This window comes from Sciurus carolinensis, chromosome 3 (assembly GCF_902686445.1).
Source record: "Sciurus carolinensis chromosome 3, mSciCar1.2, whole genome shotgun sequence".
NCBI lineage: Eukaryota > Metazoa > Chordata > Mammalia > Rodentia > Sciuridae > Sciurus > Sciurus carolinensis.
The window spans coordinates 56,219,889-56,235,005 of NC_062215.1; the positions used below are offsets into that span (position 1 = coordinate 56,219,889).

A 15,117-nucleotide genomic window follows, 5' to 3' on the forward strand; every position below is an offset into this window, starting at 1 on the left:
CTGAGCTCCTGGATTCCATCCTATGCTTTTCTCGCCAAGAAAACACAGGCAGAGGGAAATGTGGAAAGATCAGTATGACCCAAAGCATAACCAAGACAGGAAGTCCCAGGATGCAACCCCAGGGACCCAGGCTCTGAAGAGATGGCCTCTTCACAAAGGGATGTGACCCATGGCACAGCCTTGAATGACCTCATTCACCCTGACCTCTGTCACATCACCACGGCACCACCTACGGCTACTGGAAGTTATGTTACCTGAAGGAGGTCACGAAGGTATAGCCCATCTCTCTGTAGGTGAAGAGAGAAGGTTTCCCATCTGCTCTGTTGCCCCTGCTCCTGACCCACCAGCCTCACCTCACCCTCCTTGCTTTGGCTCTGACCGCTGAGCTTCCCGGTAGGGGCAACTCAGGAACCTGAGTGGCTCAGGAGAGTGGCGCAAACTCTGGCCAAGTGACCTCAGGCCCCAGGCCCCCTGCTCCTGCCTGTGGGCAAGATAAGGATGATTCTACCACCCTCTGGGCTCTGAGTGGATGAGAGGAGACTCAGGCACAAGGAGATGGGACCCATCCCAAGGGCTCCACGGGGTCAGGCTTAACTCACGCTGCTTCTCCTGGAGAATGCTGGATGTGCACTGTGCTGTCCCTTCTCCTGTGGAAACAAAAGAGACATAAGCAAACCAACCCTAGCCTCTGCTGACCAGGCACATTGCCGCTGGTGGCTACCTCAGCCCCTCTGCTCCAGAGCAGTGGGCAGAGGTCTCACCCACCACTTCTGGCCCTGCCTCTCCTCCCCACAGACTTAACTCTCAGTCTTTCTACAATTCACAGCCCAGAGAATGCATGACACCATTCCTAGAGAAGGCCTGACCTGGCTCCTGTGACCACCTGACCTTCTCACAGCCATATTGTCTGACTCCCTTCTCTCCCAGCTTCATGAAGCAGCTGCTGACAAGGTACAGTCTTCTGCCCACCCTCAATCTCTCCTGAGGGTCAGCGCTCCACGCCATATCCAGGCAATTGCCAAACCTCTCTAGTCCAGAACTCTCTCCTAAGTTCTTGATCTGAACGTCCCACTGCCTCCTGGACTTCTGTGGATGCTTCCCAAGTACCTCACACTCACCATGACCCTGCTTCCTGAATGAGTCTGAGCTCCCCGCAAGGCCCCACTTCTCTGAGAAGGGATTCCTGGGCTCAGAGGAAAACCACCTCCAGGCCTCTCCTGGGTCCAGGACCTACCCCACTCAGGCTGCCTTGCTTCCTTCCCTCAGGGTAACTCCATCCAGGAAAGGCCTCCATCTCCCCAGCCTACCATCCAGAGTCTGATGGATAACTCCTGTCCTGAAGCCTCTGCACTGGCAGCCAACCCAGAGGTCATCCAACAGAATGTCTCACTCCATTTCCACAGCTGTCTGCCTGCCACAGCGGCCTCCCCGGTTTATGTCACCTGGATCCTTGACTGTCTCTCTCCAGCTTGAAACCCGGGCTGCTGAGTTCTCTCAAAGGCAGGCAAGAATAAATAGTGAAAAGAGCATATAGCTTAATTTTGAAAGCTGAGATTCTGTTCCAGACTCCCACTGACCCTGCTGTGTGACCTGAGATATGTCCCTCTCCCTCTCTGGGTTTCATTCATACAAGACACTGCAGGATGCAGTACTCTCTAATGACCCTCAAAGCACTGAAAGCCCTTGAGTTATACTGTGTAATGGTCAGACACCTAGATTCAAATACCAGTTCTTCAACTGACTGTGCACCTTTGGGCAAGTTACATAATCTCTGTGTCTCATTCCTCTAATCTAGGGTATGGTGATAGTATTTGTCCTTACCTCAGAGGGTTAATGTACAGGGTAAATGATTACAAAGCCCTCAGAACACAGGCAGGTAACTACAGGCATTCAATAAAATGAAGATTGATCTTATTATCGTTTTATTTTCTTATTTGCTTTTAACTACTGATTCAAGACCTTGTCTCTTTTGTCTTCACATCACCAGGTGGGGCCATATGAAAAGGACCAATGTGAAGACACACACCAGCTCATGATGCTCCCCAGGCCCAGGGGGCATGACAGCCTGTGCCCAAGAGGGGCCCAGTTGGAGAACAGTACCCTGGGCCTCATGGAGTAGCCCCGATTCAGAATGAGGAGGTGGCTACAGAATGTTTCCCAGGAGCAACAACAGCCCAGATGTGGATGGGAAGAAAGAAAAATCCAGTGTCAGAAGTACAAGTCAAGGACCAAAGACCAGCATCATGTCTGAACACCTGAGGCCCAAGGACCCTAGATGCATCTAGGGAAAGTCACCTTCTACCACCACCACCTAACAGAAATGAGGTCACACGCCCAAGAAATACCTTCTATCTGCCAAGAGTGGCACCAGGGGCCTTGGGGGTTGCAGAAATGAGTAGGTCAAGGTGAGTATGGGGAAAAAAATGCCTCTGCAGAGTGGCACAGCGCTAACTGCAAAGGAACACGAGGAACATGACAGGAGGAGGGAGAAACTCCGCCAGGCCCAGGGAAGCAGGTGGCAGAGTGTGATTGCAGCTTCCTGAGGGAGAGGAAAGAGGAAGGCATTCCAAGATGCCAGGAAGACCATATCCACAACAGGCCAATACCAAGGAAAGCAGGAGTGGGAAAGGGTGGCCCTGGGCAGGAGGACCATTTATAGATAAGAAAACTGAAGCTTGGAGACATGGAGGAACTTACAAACTTCCAAATCCAAATCTCCTGTTTTTTTCTACTGCACCCAAACTGGCTACATAATTAGCAAGGCTCAGGGCAAAAAGAAAGGAAATGGTGCTGTTCAAAAAGTGCTGCTGAAAATGCTAACAAAGTTTTTTTTCTTTTTCCAGAGGACTCTCTTGATCTGTCATGATGCTTTGATTTGCTACTTAGCATTATGATCCTTCATGCACAGGATTACTCATGAACTCAGTGTTGACCCTCACAGGCTCAGGGTTCACACTCCCTGATGTGGCACACCAGCCCCCAGGTGCCCCTGCTGTCAACCATTGGACCTATGCTCCATGCAATGACCAAGAACTGGAAAGCTGAGGTACATGCCACCCCAACCCAGGATAAAGAAGAGGATTGCAACCCCCACACCAAAAGGCACCAGGTTCCTAGGTAGGGGTTGGGGAGAGGATCGCTACCTCTGAGTCACACTTGGAATACAGGAGCCCAAGGGCAGGAAAGCAGAAGGCCAAGCACCATCCAGGGACTGTGAGGCAGCACAAGACAGGACCACACATGAGCCAAGCACAAAGCCCCCAGCATATGCAGCACCAGGTTTCATTTGCAAAACACAAGCTTGGAGATAAAATGATTCAGAATTTAGAATAGTAAAACCCAAACTCAGGGCCCTGTAGAACACAGATCACAAACCCTGATCACAACATAGATATCTCTGGGGTTCCTTGAGTACCTACTAGGTGGCAAACCCTGGAGGAGGAAGGAGAGTCCAGTTGAGGGATGGGCCAGGTCTGACTCATCCCCTCCGGGTTCTCATGCCAGGCTCATAGCAGTTCCACACCTAGACAGTTTATGAGCCACTGATCCCATTCTAAATTTTCATTACCACAAAGCAAACATGACTTTGAGCAGGGCAGGATCTCCATGGGCAAGAAGACCTGGTCGGGGGTAGGGCAAGGGCACAAGAGCCTGGGGAAGCAGGAGTGCAGAGGTGGGGAGAAGCTGGGAGGCAGGTGACCTTGAAACACTTGTGCTTGGGATTCTCAGGGGCAGAGGGAACGTAAGGAAAAGAGATCAGAAGCCTGGATTGTAGCCTGAATTGTCTAATCCTTGAAGGCACTCAGGGCTTCCCCACTTGTGGAATCACTGAGGTTGACACCTGTGCAAAAAAGGCCCCCTATACAAATAAGGAAACAGACTTGGAGGGACAAAATCACCGACCCAATGTCCAGATCTGGTCCCCTTGACCTCCAGTTCTGACCAGCGCTCTTCCCTCCAGCTTACCCTGCTCCTTTTAGTGCTTCTAGGCAGGGGTTTTCTGGAAAGGGTCTGGTAGCCAAGGGGAGGTCATCAAGAAGGCTGCCATAGTCAGGCCTGAGGGGAGGGAAGAAAGGGAGTAGAGAAGGGGCTGTTTGCAAGGGATGCAAAGAAGTGTCCAGAGACCTGGGGATTGGCCAGGGTTGCCCTCAGGCTCAGTGTCCTCTGCAGGAAAACCTGACCAGGTATCCAAGGGGTCTGGAGAATAATGAAGCCACCAGTGTGGATGAAAATGAGCCCATTGTTTGACAATGTAAGAGTGGGACCCACATAGCAGGAAGCTGGCCTTTCTTGCTCAGTTCAGGCAGGCTCCATCTTCCCTCAAAGCCGCCAGCAAGAGAAGGAATTGGCGGTGAACCCCCAGCTTCCTGATTAGCAGGTTCCCTGGACGAGGGCGATTAACCAAATGTGCAGCTGGCTCAGCCATCGCCTAAATGAGACCCCACTTGGCCTAGAGCTTTCCAGGGCCCCTGGGCCCCACAGCCTCGCCTCAGCTGGAGCTCGCTTCAAGAACAGAGCTGCCAGCAGTTCCTGCAAATAGGACAGCTGCACAGAGAGGGCTGGGGACAGGGACAGCAATGCCTTTGCTGCCAGCCCCAGGTTGTGGTCCCACAAATTCTGCCTCTCCTAAGGTCACACAGCCCTGGGAGTCTGAGCTACATCATCTGCCAAAGAAGATAATCTCAAACCCTGCTAAAGGCTTCCTGAGTGATTGTACTTCCTCTTCCCAGCTCCCAACACACCATGAGCCCCTCAGAGCAAAGGAAGCACCACAAGCAGGATGGCTTTCAACCAACAGCTGAAACAAGAGAAGACTCTCCTTGCATCCAAAGTGAGGGCTGTGAGGTTTGCTGAGGGAACAACTAAAACAGACTGGAGTGGGGAAGAAGAACTGGGAATTCTCTCCTCCCGGTCTGCCTTTGAATGTCTTGAAAGTCATACTGGAGCAGCCCCTGGGGCAAGAGAAGCATGACTTTGCCCTGGGCTTGCCCCTTGCTGGCCCTTGGGAGCTCTGGCCAAGCTCTGACTCAGGGATAATTCAGCTTGTGAAGTGGGGATAGGAAGGAAGGACCCTCCTCCTGCTCGGGGTGTCCCCAGACCCTGAGCCTCTGCTGGGCTGCAGGGCAAGATCCAAGCTCATCACCTCTCTCACCTGGCCTGTAGGAACTACACTCATTCTTGACCCCTCTTTTGATCTTCCCCAGTGGCTTCCAGAATGATCTTTCTAGAAAGTGGCTCATTGCTCCCCTGCTAAAGCCAATCTAGGGATTCCAATGGATACTTACAAGAGAAGAGACCAACTCCTGAGCCTGGTATTCCAGGTTTTCCACCCTGGCCTCTTCTCTGAGGCCTTCCCATTCCTTTTTGCCACCCATTCCCCAGCACCACACACCCCAACTTCAGTCAAGATGAGCCCTGTGTGGGCCCCCAAGTCTCCCTGCTCCCCACGCCTTCTTTCACCTCTTTGCACCTGCCGTTCCCTCTGCCTGTTGCACTCCCAACTGTCTGAGGTTCTCATCTCAGAAAACCCTCCTTAGACCTGTCTGTCTCAGCCCCAGCTCCTCCTTGTGCTCTCTTCCCACTTTGGTTAGAGCCTTTAGCTCACTGAACTGTCACTGCCCCAAGTGGGCCTGAGGATGAGCTGCTCAATTCTGAGACCACTACTGAGTCATCCACATGCCCCCAGCGTTGACTGCGCAGGGCCTAGCACGGAGTAATGCTTAAGTGAGAGAGGGGATGCATGGATGCATGATGAACCCAGGACTGCCTTAGGGCCAGGAAGGGAGGGAAAACACACATCCCAAAGGCACAACTGTGAGCAGCCAGGTTGATGCCGCAGGGGAAGAACCAACCGAGCAGTGCCGGTGAGAGGGAAGTGGTCATCTGGGAGAGGCAGGGCCATCTGGGAGGCTTCTGGGAGGGAATTGAACAGGATCTTGAGAGATAGAAATGAAGTCAAGGGAGGACTGAGGCAAAGGCAGGAGACTGAGGAGCTCTGAGTGGCCTGGAGGATTGTCAAACAGCCCACAGGCCATTTGACTAGAATATGCAGTAACTGGAAGAGGAGGGAGGAATGGTCAGAGGGTCACCTTGGCATCACAGGATTTAGTAATGATTTGACAGACCCTTTATAACATCCCTCATGGTAGCTATTCTAAGGCTGTCTGATTCTTGCAGTGATAGGGAACTTATTAACCCTGGAAAATCATGATGGTTAGAAGAAAGCCTGGAACAAAATTGTGGTAGCCTTACATGCTGGGCTGGTAAATTGATACTTCATTCTTCAGACATCAAAGACCTAGTTGTCAGTTCCACAGCAGAATGATATTACTGAACTTACATTTTAGAAACATCACAGTAGGATTACATGAAGAGGGTAAACTGACTCCATGACCCAGACTTCTTCATCTGCCCCAAATCTCTAGAAATAGCATTAATTACTTTCATAAGACTTAATTTTGAGTAGCAATGTAAAATACGAAGGGATGTCTTTTGCTGACCAAAATTGTATAACATCCCTAAAAGGTGGAAAGTAGAGAGATCTGATGGAAGAAGGAAGGACTGGCTACGTAATTTTCAGGTCCCAACACAAAATGGAACTGTGGTGTCACTTATTCAAAAGTATTAAGAATTGCAAGATGGCTATGGCAGAGTGTAAAAATCAATTATGGAGCCTTCTAAGTGTGCAGCTTTGTGTGACTGCAAAGGTCAAATGCCCATAAAGCAGCCCAGAAGAGAGGAAGCCATAGCTTCAATCCTGCAAAGAAGGTCTATAGCGAAGGCAGAGGCAGCTCAGAGGGCATAGCAGGCTTGTGTATGGGAATACTCAGGAGCAGTGGAACTTTTATAATTATCTGGGTTTCCACAGTAGTAGAGCCAGTACTTTGGTCCTTCCCTGACCCCTGATTGTGCCAAGCAAAAGCTTCTGTCCCCAAGTGTGAGAGAAGATAGATGTTGGAGGGATAGGGCGGCCTAGGAGGCTGGAAATACCCAAAAGGATTAAATCAGAAGTTACTGGCTCAGCTCATCCAGCAGCATTTCCTACCCACCCTAATAATTAGATGACAGCAGGTTGCAATAAACAGACAGATCACATCGCTCAGAGTTAGGCTTACAGGGAACTGCAAATATAAAGTGGAGTACAAATCCAAATATTGCTAAATATTAAAGGAAAACCAATACTGCTGAAGAAAGATATTAAATTCAGAGAATGGAGGAAAGAGAGTCCAGGGAAATGGACCTGTGGTTTCCATGAGCCAACTTAGTATCACAATCCTTAATCATTCTTAAATTTTAATGTGGATCAGAATCACTTAGGACTAGTGAAAACAGATTCTCAGCCATACTCCCAGAATTTTGGCTAATTCATTCTGGGTGGGGTGCCCTCACTCACATTTCTAACAAGTTCCCAAGTGATGCTAATGCTATTGGTCCAGGGACCACTTTTTGAAAACCACATATCTAAATGCAAGAGTTGGGGGTGAGTGGTGGGAAAAAATAGCTCTCTGGAAAGCTGGAAGTAGAGAAATTGATTAGGGATGCATAGGCAATGACTGCTTCCTTCCTGTCAATGAGAATGTGGCCATGCTCACACTGAGTTTATTTCAGGAAAAAGAAGACCTGATTGCAAATATGAGTGACAGCTCATAGACTGTTAGTATGAATTATTCTGGAAGAAATATAAACCGTGAGCATAAAATGTTAGCAACATAGCAAGCCCTGTCAAGGACCAAATGGAATTTACCCCAGGAATGCAAGGTTATTCAACATAAAAAATCAAGGTAATACACCATATTTATAGAATAAAAGACAAAAACCACATAAGCATTTCAATAGATATGCAGAAACATTATTTAGTAAAATTCAATACCTTTTCATAGTTGAAAACAAATTCAACAAACTAGGAATAGAGAGGGAACTTCCTCAACCAGATGAACATCTACAAAAAAATTCATGGTTAACATTAATTATATTTACTGGCAAAAGATTGAAAATATTCCCCTTAGGATCAGGAACAAGACAAAATGTTTGCTCTCACTAGTTCCATTCAATATTCTACTAGAGGACCTTGTCAGGAAAATTAAACAACAAAAGGAAATAAAAGATATCATCCAGATTGGAAAGGAAGAAGTAAAACTACTTCTATTTGACATGATCTTTTGTATAGAAAGCCCTAAGGAATCACCCCACCTCCACCAAAACAATAAAAAACTGACATTGGGTTTAATAAGGTTACAGGATACAAAGTCAATATACAAAGATCAATTGTATTTCCATAAAGTTGCAATGAACAATCTGAAAAGGAAATTTAAAAAAAAATTCCAGTTATAATGGAATAAAAAAAGAATAAAATATTTAGAAATAAATTTAACAAAACAAGTACAAGACTCAAGCATTGAAAACTATAAAACCTCTTTGAAAAAATTAAGGAAGATCTAAATAAATGTGAAAATAATTCTGTTTGTGAATTAGAACTGATATTACAATGGCAATACTTTCCAAATTGATGTACAGATTCAACACAATCTCTATCAAAATTTCAGTTGACTTTTTTGCAGAAATTGACAAACTGGTCCTAAAATCCATATAGAAATTCAAGGAACAAAGAATAGTTAAAACAGTCTTATGAGGGTTGGGGAGATAGCTCAGTTGGTAGAGTGCTTGTCTTGCAAGCACAAGGCCCTGGGTTCAATCCCCAGCACCCTCCGCCAAAAAAAAAAAAAAAAAAAAAAAAAAAAAAAAAAACAGTCTTATGAAAGAAGAACAAAATTGGTGGACTCCCACTTCCTGATTTCAAACTCGCTGCAAGTGAACAGGAATCAAGACTAAGTGGCATATTGATATATATATATAGAGAGAGAATAGAATTAAGAGTCAGAAATAAACCCACATGTATATGATCAAGTGGTTTTGGACAATGATGCCAAAACAATTCAATGGAGGAAGGAATAGTCTTTTCAGCAAATGTTCCTGGAACAGCTGGTTAGCCATATGCAAAAAAAAAAAAAAAAAAAAAAAGCAGTCAAACCCCTACTTCACATCGTACACAGAAATAAACTCAGGGTAGATCAGGGATCTAAAGAAAAGGGCTATAAAACTCTTAGAAGAAAACAGGAGTAAATCTTCAGGATCTTGGATTAGGCAATTGTTTCTTAGATATCACCAAAAGCACAGAGAATAAGAGAAAAATAGATAAATTGGACTTCATCAAAAATTTTAAATGCTGTGCTTCAATAGATATTAGCAGGTAAATGAAAAGACAATCCACGACACAGGAGGAAACATTTGAAAATAACATATCTAATAAGATTGTAGTGTTCAGAATATATAAAGAACACTTATGACTCAACAACAGAAAATCAAGTAACCCAATTTTATAATGAGCAAATAATTTGAACAGATATTTCTCCAAAGAAGATAAGCAAATGACCAATAAGCACATGCTCAACCTCATTCATCACTGGGGAAAAGAAAATTAAAACCACAATATCACTTTCCACCCACTAGGATGGTTATAATCAAAAAGCAGATGGTAACAAGTATTGGAGAGGATCTGAAGAAACTGGAATACTTTTACATTGCTGGTAGAAATGTACAGTGATGCAGTGATTCTTTGGAAAGAATCTGCAGTTCTTCAAAAAGTAAAGCAAAACTACCATGTTATACATCAATTCCACTCCTAGATACATAGCCAAGAGAGCTGAGAAAATATTTTTTTAAAAACTGGTATATGACTACTTATAAGAATATTATTCATCAAAAACCAAAAAGTGGAAACAACTCAAATGTCCATCAACTGATAAATAGATAAACAAAATGTGGTATGCCCATACAATAGAATAATATTCAGCCATAAAAATTAAATGAAGTACTGATTCATGTTATAATGTAGGTGAATCTCAAAAATATGCAAAGGAAAACAAGTCAGACACAAAGGCCACATGATGTTTGAAGCCATTTTAATGAAATTTTAGGGACTGGAGGATGAAGAGAATGGACAGTACTGCTAATGGGCATATGCTTTTTGTTTGTTTGTTTGTTTGTTCTTCAGGGTTTTATTTTTTTTTTTTTTTGAGGGTGATGAAAATGTTCCAGAACTAGAAAACAGTGATGGTTGTACAACTTCACGATATATACTAAAACTTCAGAATCGCACAGTTTCAAAGACTGAGCTTTATAATACAAGACTTACGTCTCATTTTTTAAAAAAGAATTGGGCAAGACATATTTCACTTGGGCAGTGTTAATGACAGTTGTGTGCTTCCTTAGAGAATTAGAATAGCTCCTGCTCAGTGCCAATGCCACTTGTGATCCTTGGCTAATTAATCCAGTCATAAGTGCGTGGTTTACTCTTATCGATCTCAAATTTACCAGAGAACTCCAAAACTTAATAGAACAAGCAGAAAAAGACCTTAGAAAACATAAAATGAGCCCTTGGACTCCATGAATCAATATCAGGTTATCAACCAGAAGAACCAGCCAGAGCATATGAAAATGAAAAGATGATTGTTCAAAATAATCCAAAAGAGTTAAGTAGCAGACTGAAAAAAAAAAAAATGGATGAAGAGGAAATGGTCAAGCTGGTGTTTAGAGACAAAGAAACTTCCAGAACTCAAAAAGGACCAAGAAATAAGAATTAGAAGGACAAGTTGATACCTGGTTAGAAAAATCCCAGCATCTGTCCAGTGATACATCAAGGAAAGAAATATTAGAAGAAACAACAAAAAGAGAACTGCATAGTAATGAAAGTGCAACCACGTGAAAGCATGACAACCAACAGCAACAAAAATCTCACTCAGAAATACTGTGGTCTCAGAAGACAAAGAGCAGAGATTTAGACACTTCAAGGAGAGAGGGGGAGAAATAAAAGCAGATTACCCACAAAGGAATGAGAATCAGATTTATCTCGAACTTCTCACTGGTGACACTCTATACAAGGAGGCTGTGGAGGGGTATCTGCAGAGACAGATGAGAACATGATTATGGATGCAGTCTCAAATTCAAATGAGAAGGCACAGTCAGGCACAGTGGCAGCATGCCTGTAACCCCAGCAGCTCTGGAGGCTGAGGCAGGAGATCACAAGTTCAAAGCCAACCTCAGCAAAAGTGAGGCACTGAGCAACTTGGTGAGACCCTATCTCTAAATAAAATACAAAAATGGGCTGGGGGACTAGATTTGTAGTTCAGTGATAGAGTACTTTCCTAGCACATAAGAAGTACTAGGTTCTATCCTCAGCACCACATAAAAATAAATAAATAAAATGAAGGTATTGTGTCCATCTACAACTAAAAAAAGCTCAAAAACAATTAAAAAAAAAAAAAAAGGAAGAAGAAGAAGGGCTGGGGATGCGGCTCAGTGGTTGAGTGTCCCTGAGTTCAATTTCCTGTACCAAAAAAGAAAAAACGAAAAAAGAAAGAGGCACAATAATGACATGATTAGCAATATAAGGACCTGCAAAGTTACCAATCACAGTCCCTACCTCCCCACCTGGAGAGTGACTTGAGGAGATATTCCAGTGGAAAGAGGAAGTCAATGAAGAGGAAGGCATGCAATTTCAGAAGCAGCATTGAGAACTGTACACTAAAAAGGGTGCAGTTTACTGAAGGTAAATCATACCTCAGTGTATTTGACCAAAGAAGAATGAGGAAGAGGAGTGGGGAAGGGGAAGGAAAGAAGTCATGGCCATAGTCACCATAAGGGGAACAAAAATCCCCAAAAGAAAAAAATAAATATTAACATCAAGTTGAAATAAGAATTAACAACCTGGAACGAAATGAACAGGGGGCAAAAAAGAATACCAAGGTCCCTTCCTACTCAGCAATAGAATATAAAATATTGACTTAGTCCAGACACTAATAGAAAATACGCATTTTTAAGTGTGTGTTAAATATGTAAATTTTTAGAAATACAAAAATAGGAATAAGGAACTTGATTGTATCAAAGACAAAAAGGAAAGAAGAAAACTGTATTGATTGGTATGTTCAATCTAATAGAAAGATTGGAACCCAATATATACAGGCAAGATAACTTCTTTAAAACTCATGTGGAATCTTCATTCACACACTCACATACACCAGTTTTAGACAAGAAAGAACTTCAAAAGAATAGCACTTACAGGTCACATTCTCCAATCACAAAGAAGTAAAATTGAAAATTAACAAGAAAAAAAAACCCTGCTCACCAGGAGTCTTGTAAATGCTTCTGAATAACTCTTAGGGTCAAAAGAAGAAAAATGGAGGTTTTGAACTACTTGGAAATGACCCACAGTGAGAGAGGGGGCTACTTATCCAAACCCTGTGGGATGTAGCCAAAGTATGTGAAACCAGGTTTTGTGGAAACTGAAGGTTACACAATTTTGGGGTCCTCTTTAAAGAAACAATTATTAAAATATCTTACCTTTGTAAATTTATCAAAATTTAAAAACATTTTTCTGGGACTCACCAAGGCACAGCACAGACTCATGCATGTGTAAATTAGAAAAAAAGAAAAATTAAAAACTCTTATCTCTAGAATTGAGAAAGTTATAAGCAACTTAAACCCAAAGAAAGTAGGAAAGAATTGTTTAAATAAAAGCTACACTAATTTATATAAATTAAATGGAAAAGACAACCCAGAGTTGATATAAAGTTAGTTTTTAAAAAAAAGAAAAAACAAAGAACTATTTCTCTGAAAGATCATCAAAACAGGTAAACCTTTGACAAAACATATTAATAATGGGGAAGAGGTGGAGTCAAACAATGAGGGACATGAGAAAAGACATAAACTTCCAGAGACAAATTTTTCAACTTGATAAAGGACATTTCTAGAACACTAGGGCAAGGGGCATACTTATTGGTAAAGCATTAGAACATTTCCATTATATCAATACAGATCAAACAAGAAAGCCTACCACCACTTCTGCTACCAGGTGTTAATCTGGAGATCCTATTCAATCTATGTATTTATGCTACACATTAATGTGGCATATTTTTATTGTGGACTGTGGTTTGGGCATTTAAGAATGGATCCCCATCTTATGGTGACAGACATGAAATATGATAGGTAAAATTCTAAGATGGTTATGAATGCAATTTTTTTAAAAATGAGTAAGTAGTGTAAATATTGGCAAGGATGCAACTGTTAAGACTTTTAAATGATATCACAGTCTCACTAGAAAACCCAAGGGAATCAACTAACAAACTATTAGAGCTAATAAGAAATCTCAGCAAAGTGGCAACATTTCAAATACCTAACAGACAAATAACTTGCATCCAGAATACTTAAAAAGACTTCCCAAAAGAAATATGAAAAGGATAAATAATCTGATAGACTATGGGCAAAAAATTATATTTAAGAAATGAAAAAGAAAATAATGTAGGTAAACACATTCATGAAAAGAAGCTCAATCTTATTAAAAATCAAGTAAAAGTAAAATATAAGAAGATATTTTCACTAATAAATCAGAGAAAAATTTAAAGCTTAATACTATCAATTCTGTCAAGATTGTGGGGAAATGGCTAACCTAACCAGAGATGGTGTGTAAAATATAAATTTGCAGTCTTGTCATTGTTTATTGTCTTTTTCTTTTCCTTTTTTGGAACCAAGGATTTAACTCAGGGGCACTTAACCACTGAGGCTCATCCCCAGCTCTTTGTTTACGTTTTTCATTTAGAGACAGGGTCTCATTGAGTTTCTTAGGCCTTGCTAAGGTGCTGAGACTGGCTTGGAACTCCCAATCCTCCTGCCTCAGCCTCCCAAGCCACTAGGATTACAGGCGTGTGCCGCCGCGCCCAGCTCAATGTTTATTTTCTAAGCTATACAGCATTCTTTTAATACTGAAAAATTTCAATGTCTTACCACTACAGGATGGTTCAATAAATTGTTTGTAGATAATACAATAACACAGGTAAAAAGAATGAGGTGAATCTATATATACTCATATGAAAGACTCACTAAGACCTACTGTTAAAATATTTTTTAAGTAAGCTGCAACATTAATGTCTAATCTGATCTACCTCCAGAATGATGCCTTCCATTTTCATAAACTCTGCAATGAGGTCTGAAATTGAAGGAATAGCAAAGCAAGACTTTGGTTTTATTTGTATTCCTTGATTTTTTTCCCAAAAAATAATGTATTCAAGAAATAAGGTGGATATTTGTACACTAATGTTCATAGCAGTATTAGTCACAATAGATTAAAAAATGGAAACAACCCAGATGTCCATTGACAGAAGAATGGATAAACACAATGTGCTATACACAATGGAAAATTATTCAACCACAAAATGGAATGAGGTACTGACACATGCTACAACATGGATGAATCTTGAAAACATTATACTAAGTGAAATAAGCCAGACACAAAAGGATGACTCCAGTATGATCACGTTTATACAAGATACCTAGGGAAGTAAAATTCATAGAGATAGAAAGTGGAACAGTGGTTATCAGGGGCTGGGGCAGGGTAGTGTTTAATGAGTACAGGGTCAGTTTGAGATAATGACGACGTTCTAAAGATGGTGGTAATGGCCATACAGCAATGTGACTTCATGTCACTGAAAAACATACGTCAAAGGGTTAAAATGTATATTTTGTTACATGTGTTTACCACAATCAAAAAATGTTAAGTAAAAGTAGTAGGTGCACTAAGCTGATGCTAGAGGGTCCCTCCCTATTAAAATACATATGTGCTAGGCAATATATCACCAAAAAGTGTCAATATATAACCAAGCTTAAAATAAAGAATGTTCACTACACAAGATCAAGTAACAGAGGGGACAGCACTTGGGGATGATGAGGAGCTAAAGTGGAGCCCCTTTAAAGTAGGGATCCTTGAAGGGCTGCTCCATCCATAAATTTCTTTGGGGCAGCAGCAAAAAATCATTCACAGAGAATGAGAAAGAAAAAAGTCACTCATGAGTAATTAACACCCTAAGCCTGTGCCACATATGGGTGTAAGGTCTAAATTTATACCACCCATGTAGAGTGGAAACCCTAGGCTGTAAATTTAGCATATAAAATATTCAAAATGAGTGAAATACTCAAGTCCAGCAGAAAGAAACACAAGACCAGTCTCTATGAGAACATTTGCACAGTCCAAGGCATAGAGACTCCCACAGAAAAGGGAATGACGAAGAT

The 15,117-nt window shown here is 42.4% G+C and overlaps 1 protein-coding gene across 3 annotated transcripts in view; it reads right to left on the reverse strand.

Annotated features, from left to right (window-relative positions):
- The window catches only part of Pitpnm3 (PITPNM family member 3), an 88,462-nt gene that overhangs the window by 46,336 nt on the left and 27,009 nt on the right, over positions 1–15,117 (reverse strand). For 2 of the 3 annotated variants that reach the window (XM_047545168.1, XM_047545170.1), the window contains exon 4: positions 600–647. The exons of the other annotated variant lie outside the window; for it this stretch is intronic. In XM_047545168.1, coding sequence (XP_047401124.1) covers positions 600–647 — 48 coding nt within the window. The remainder of the gene's footprint in view (positions 1–599; positions 648–15,117) is intronic. 3 annotated transcript variants of the gene reach the window in all.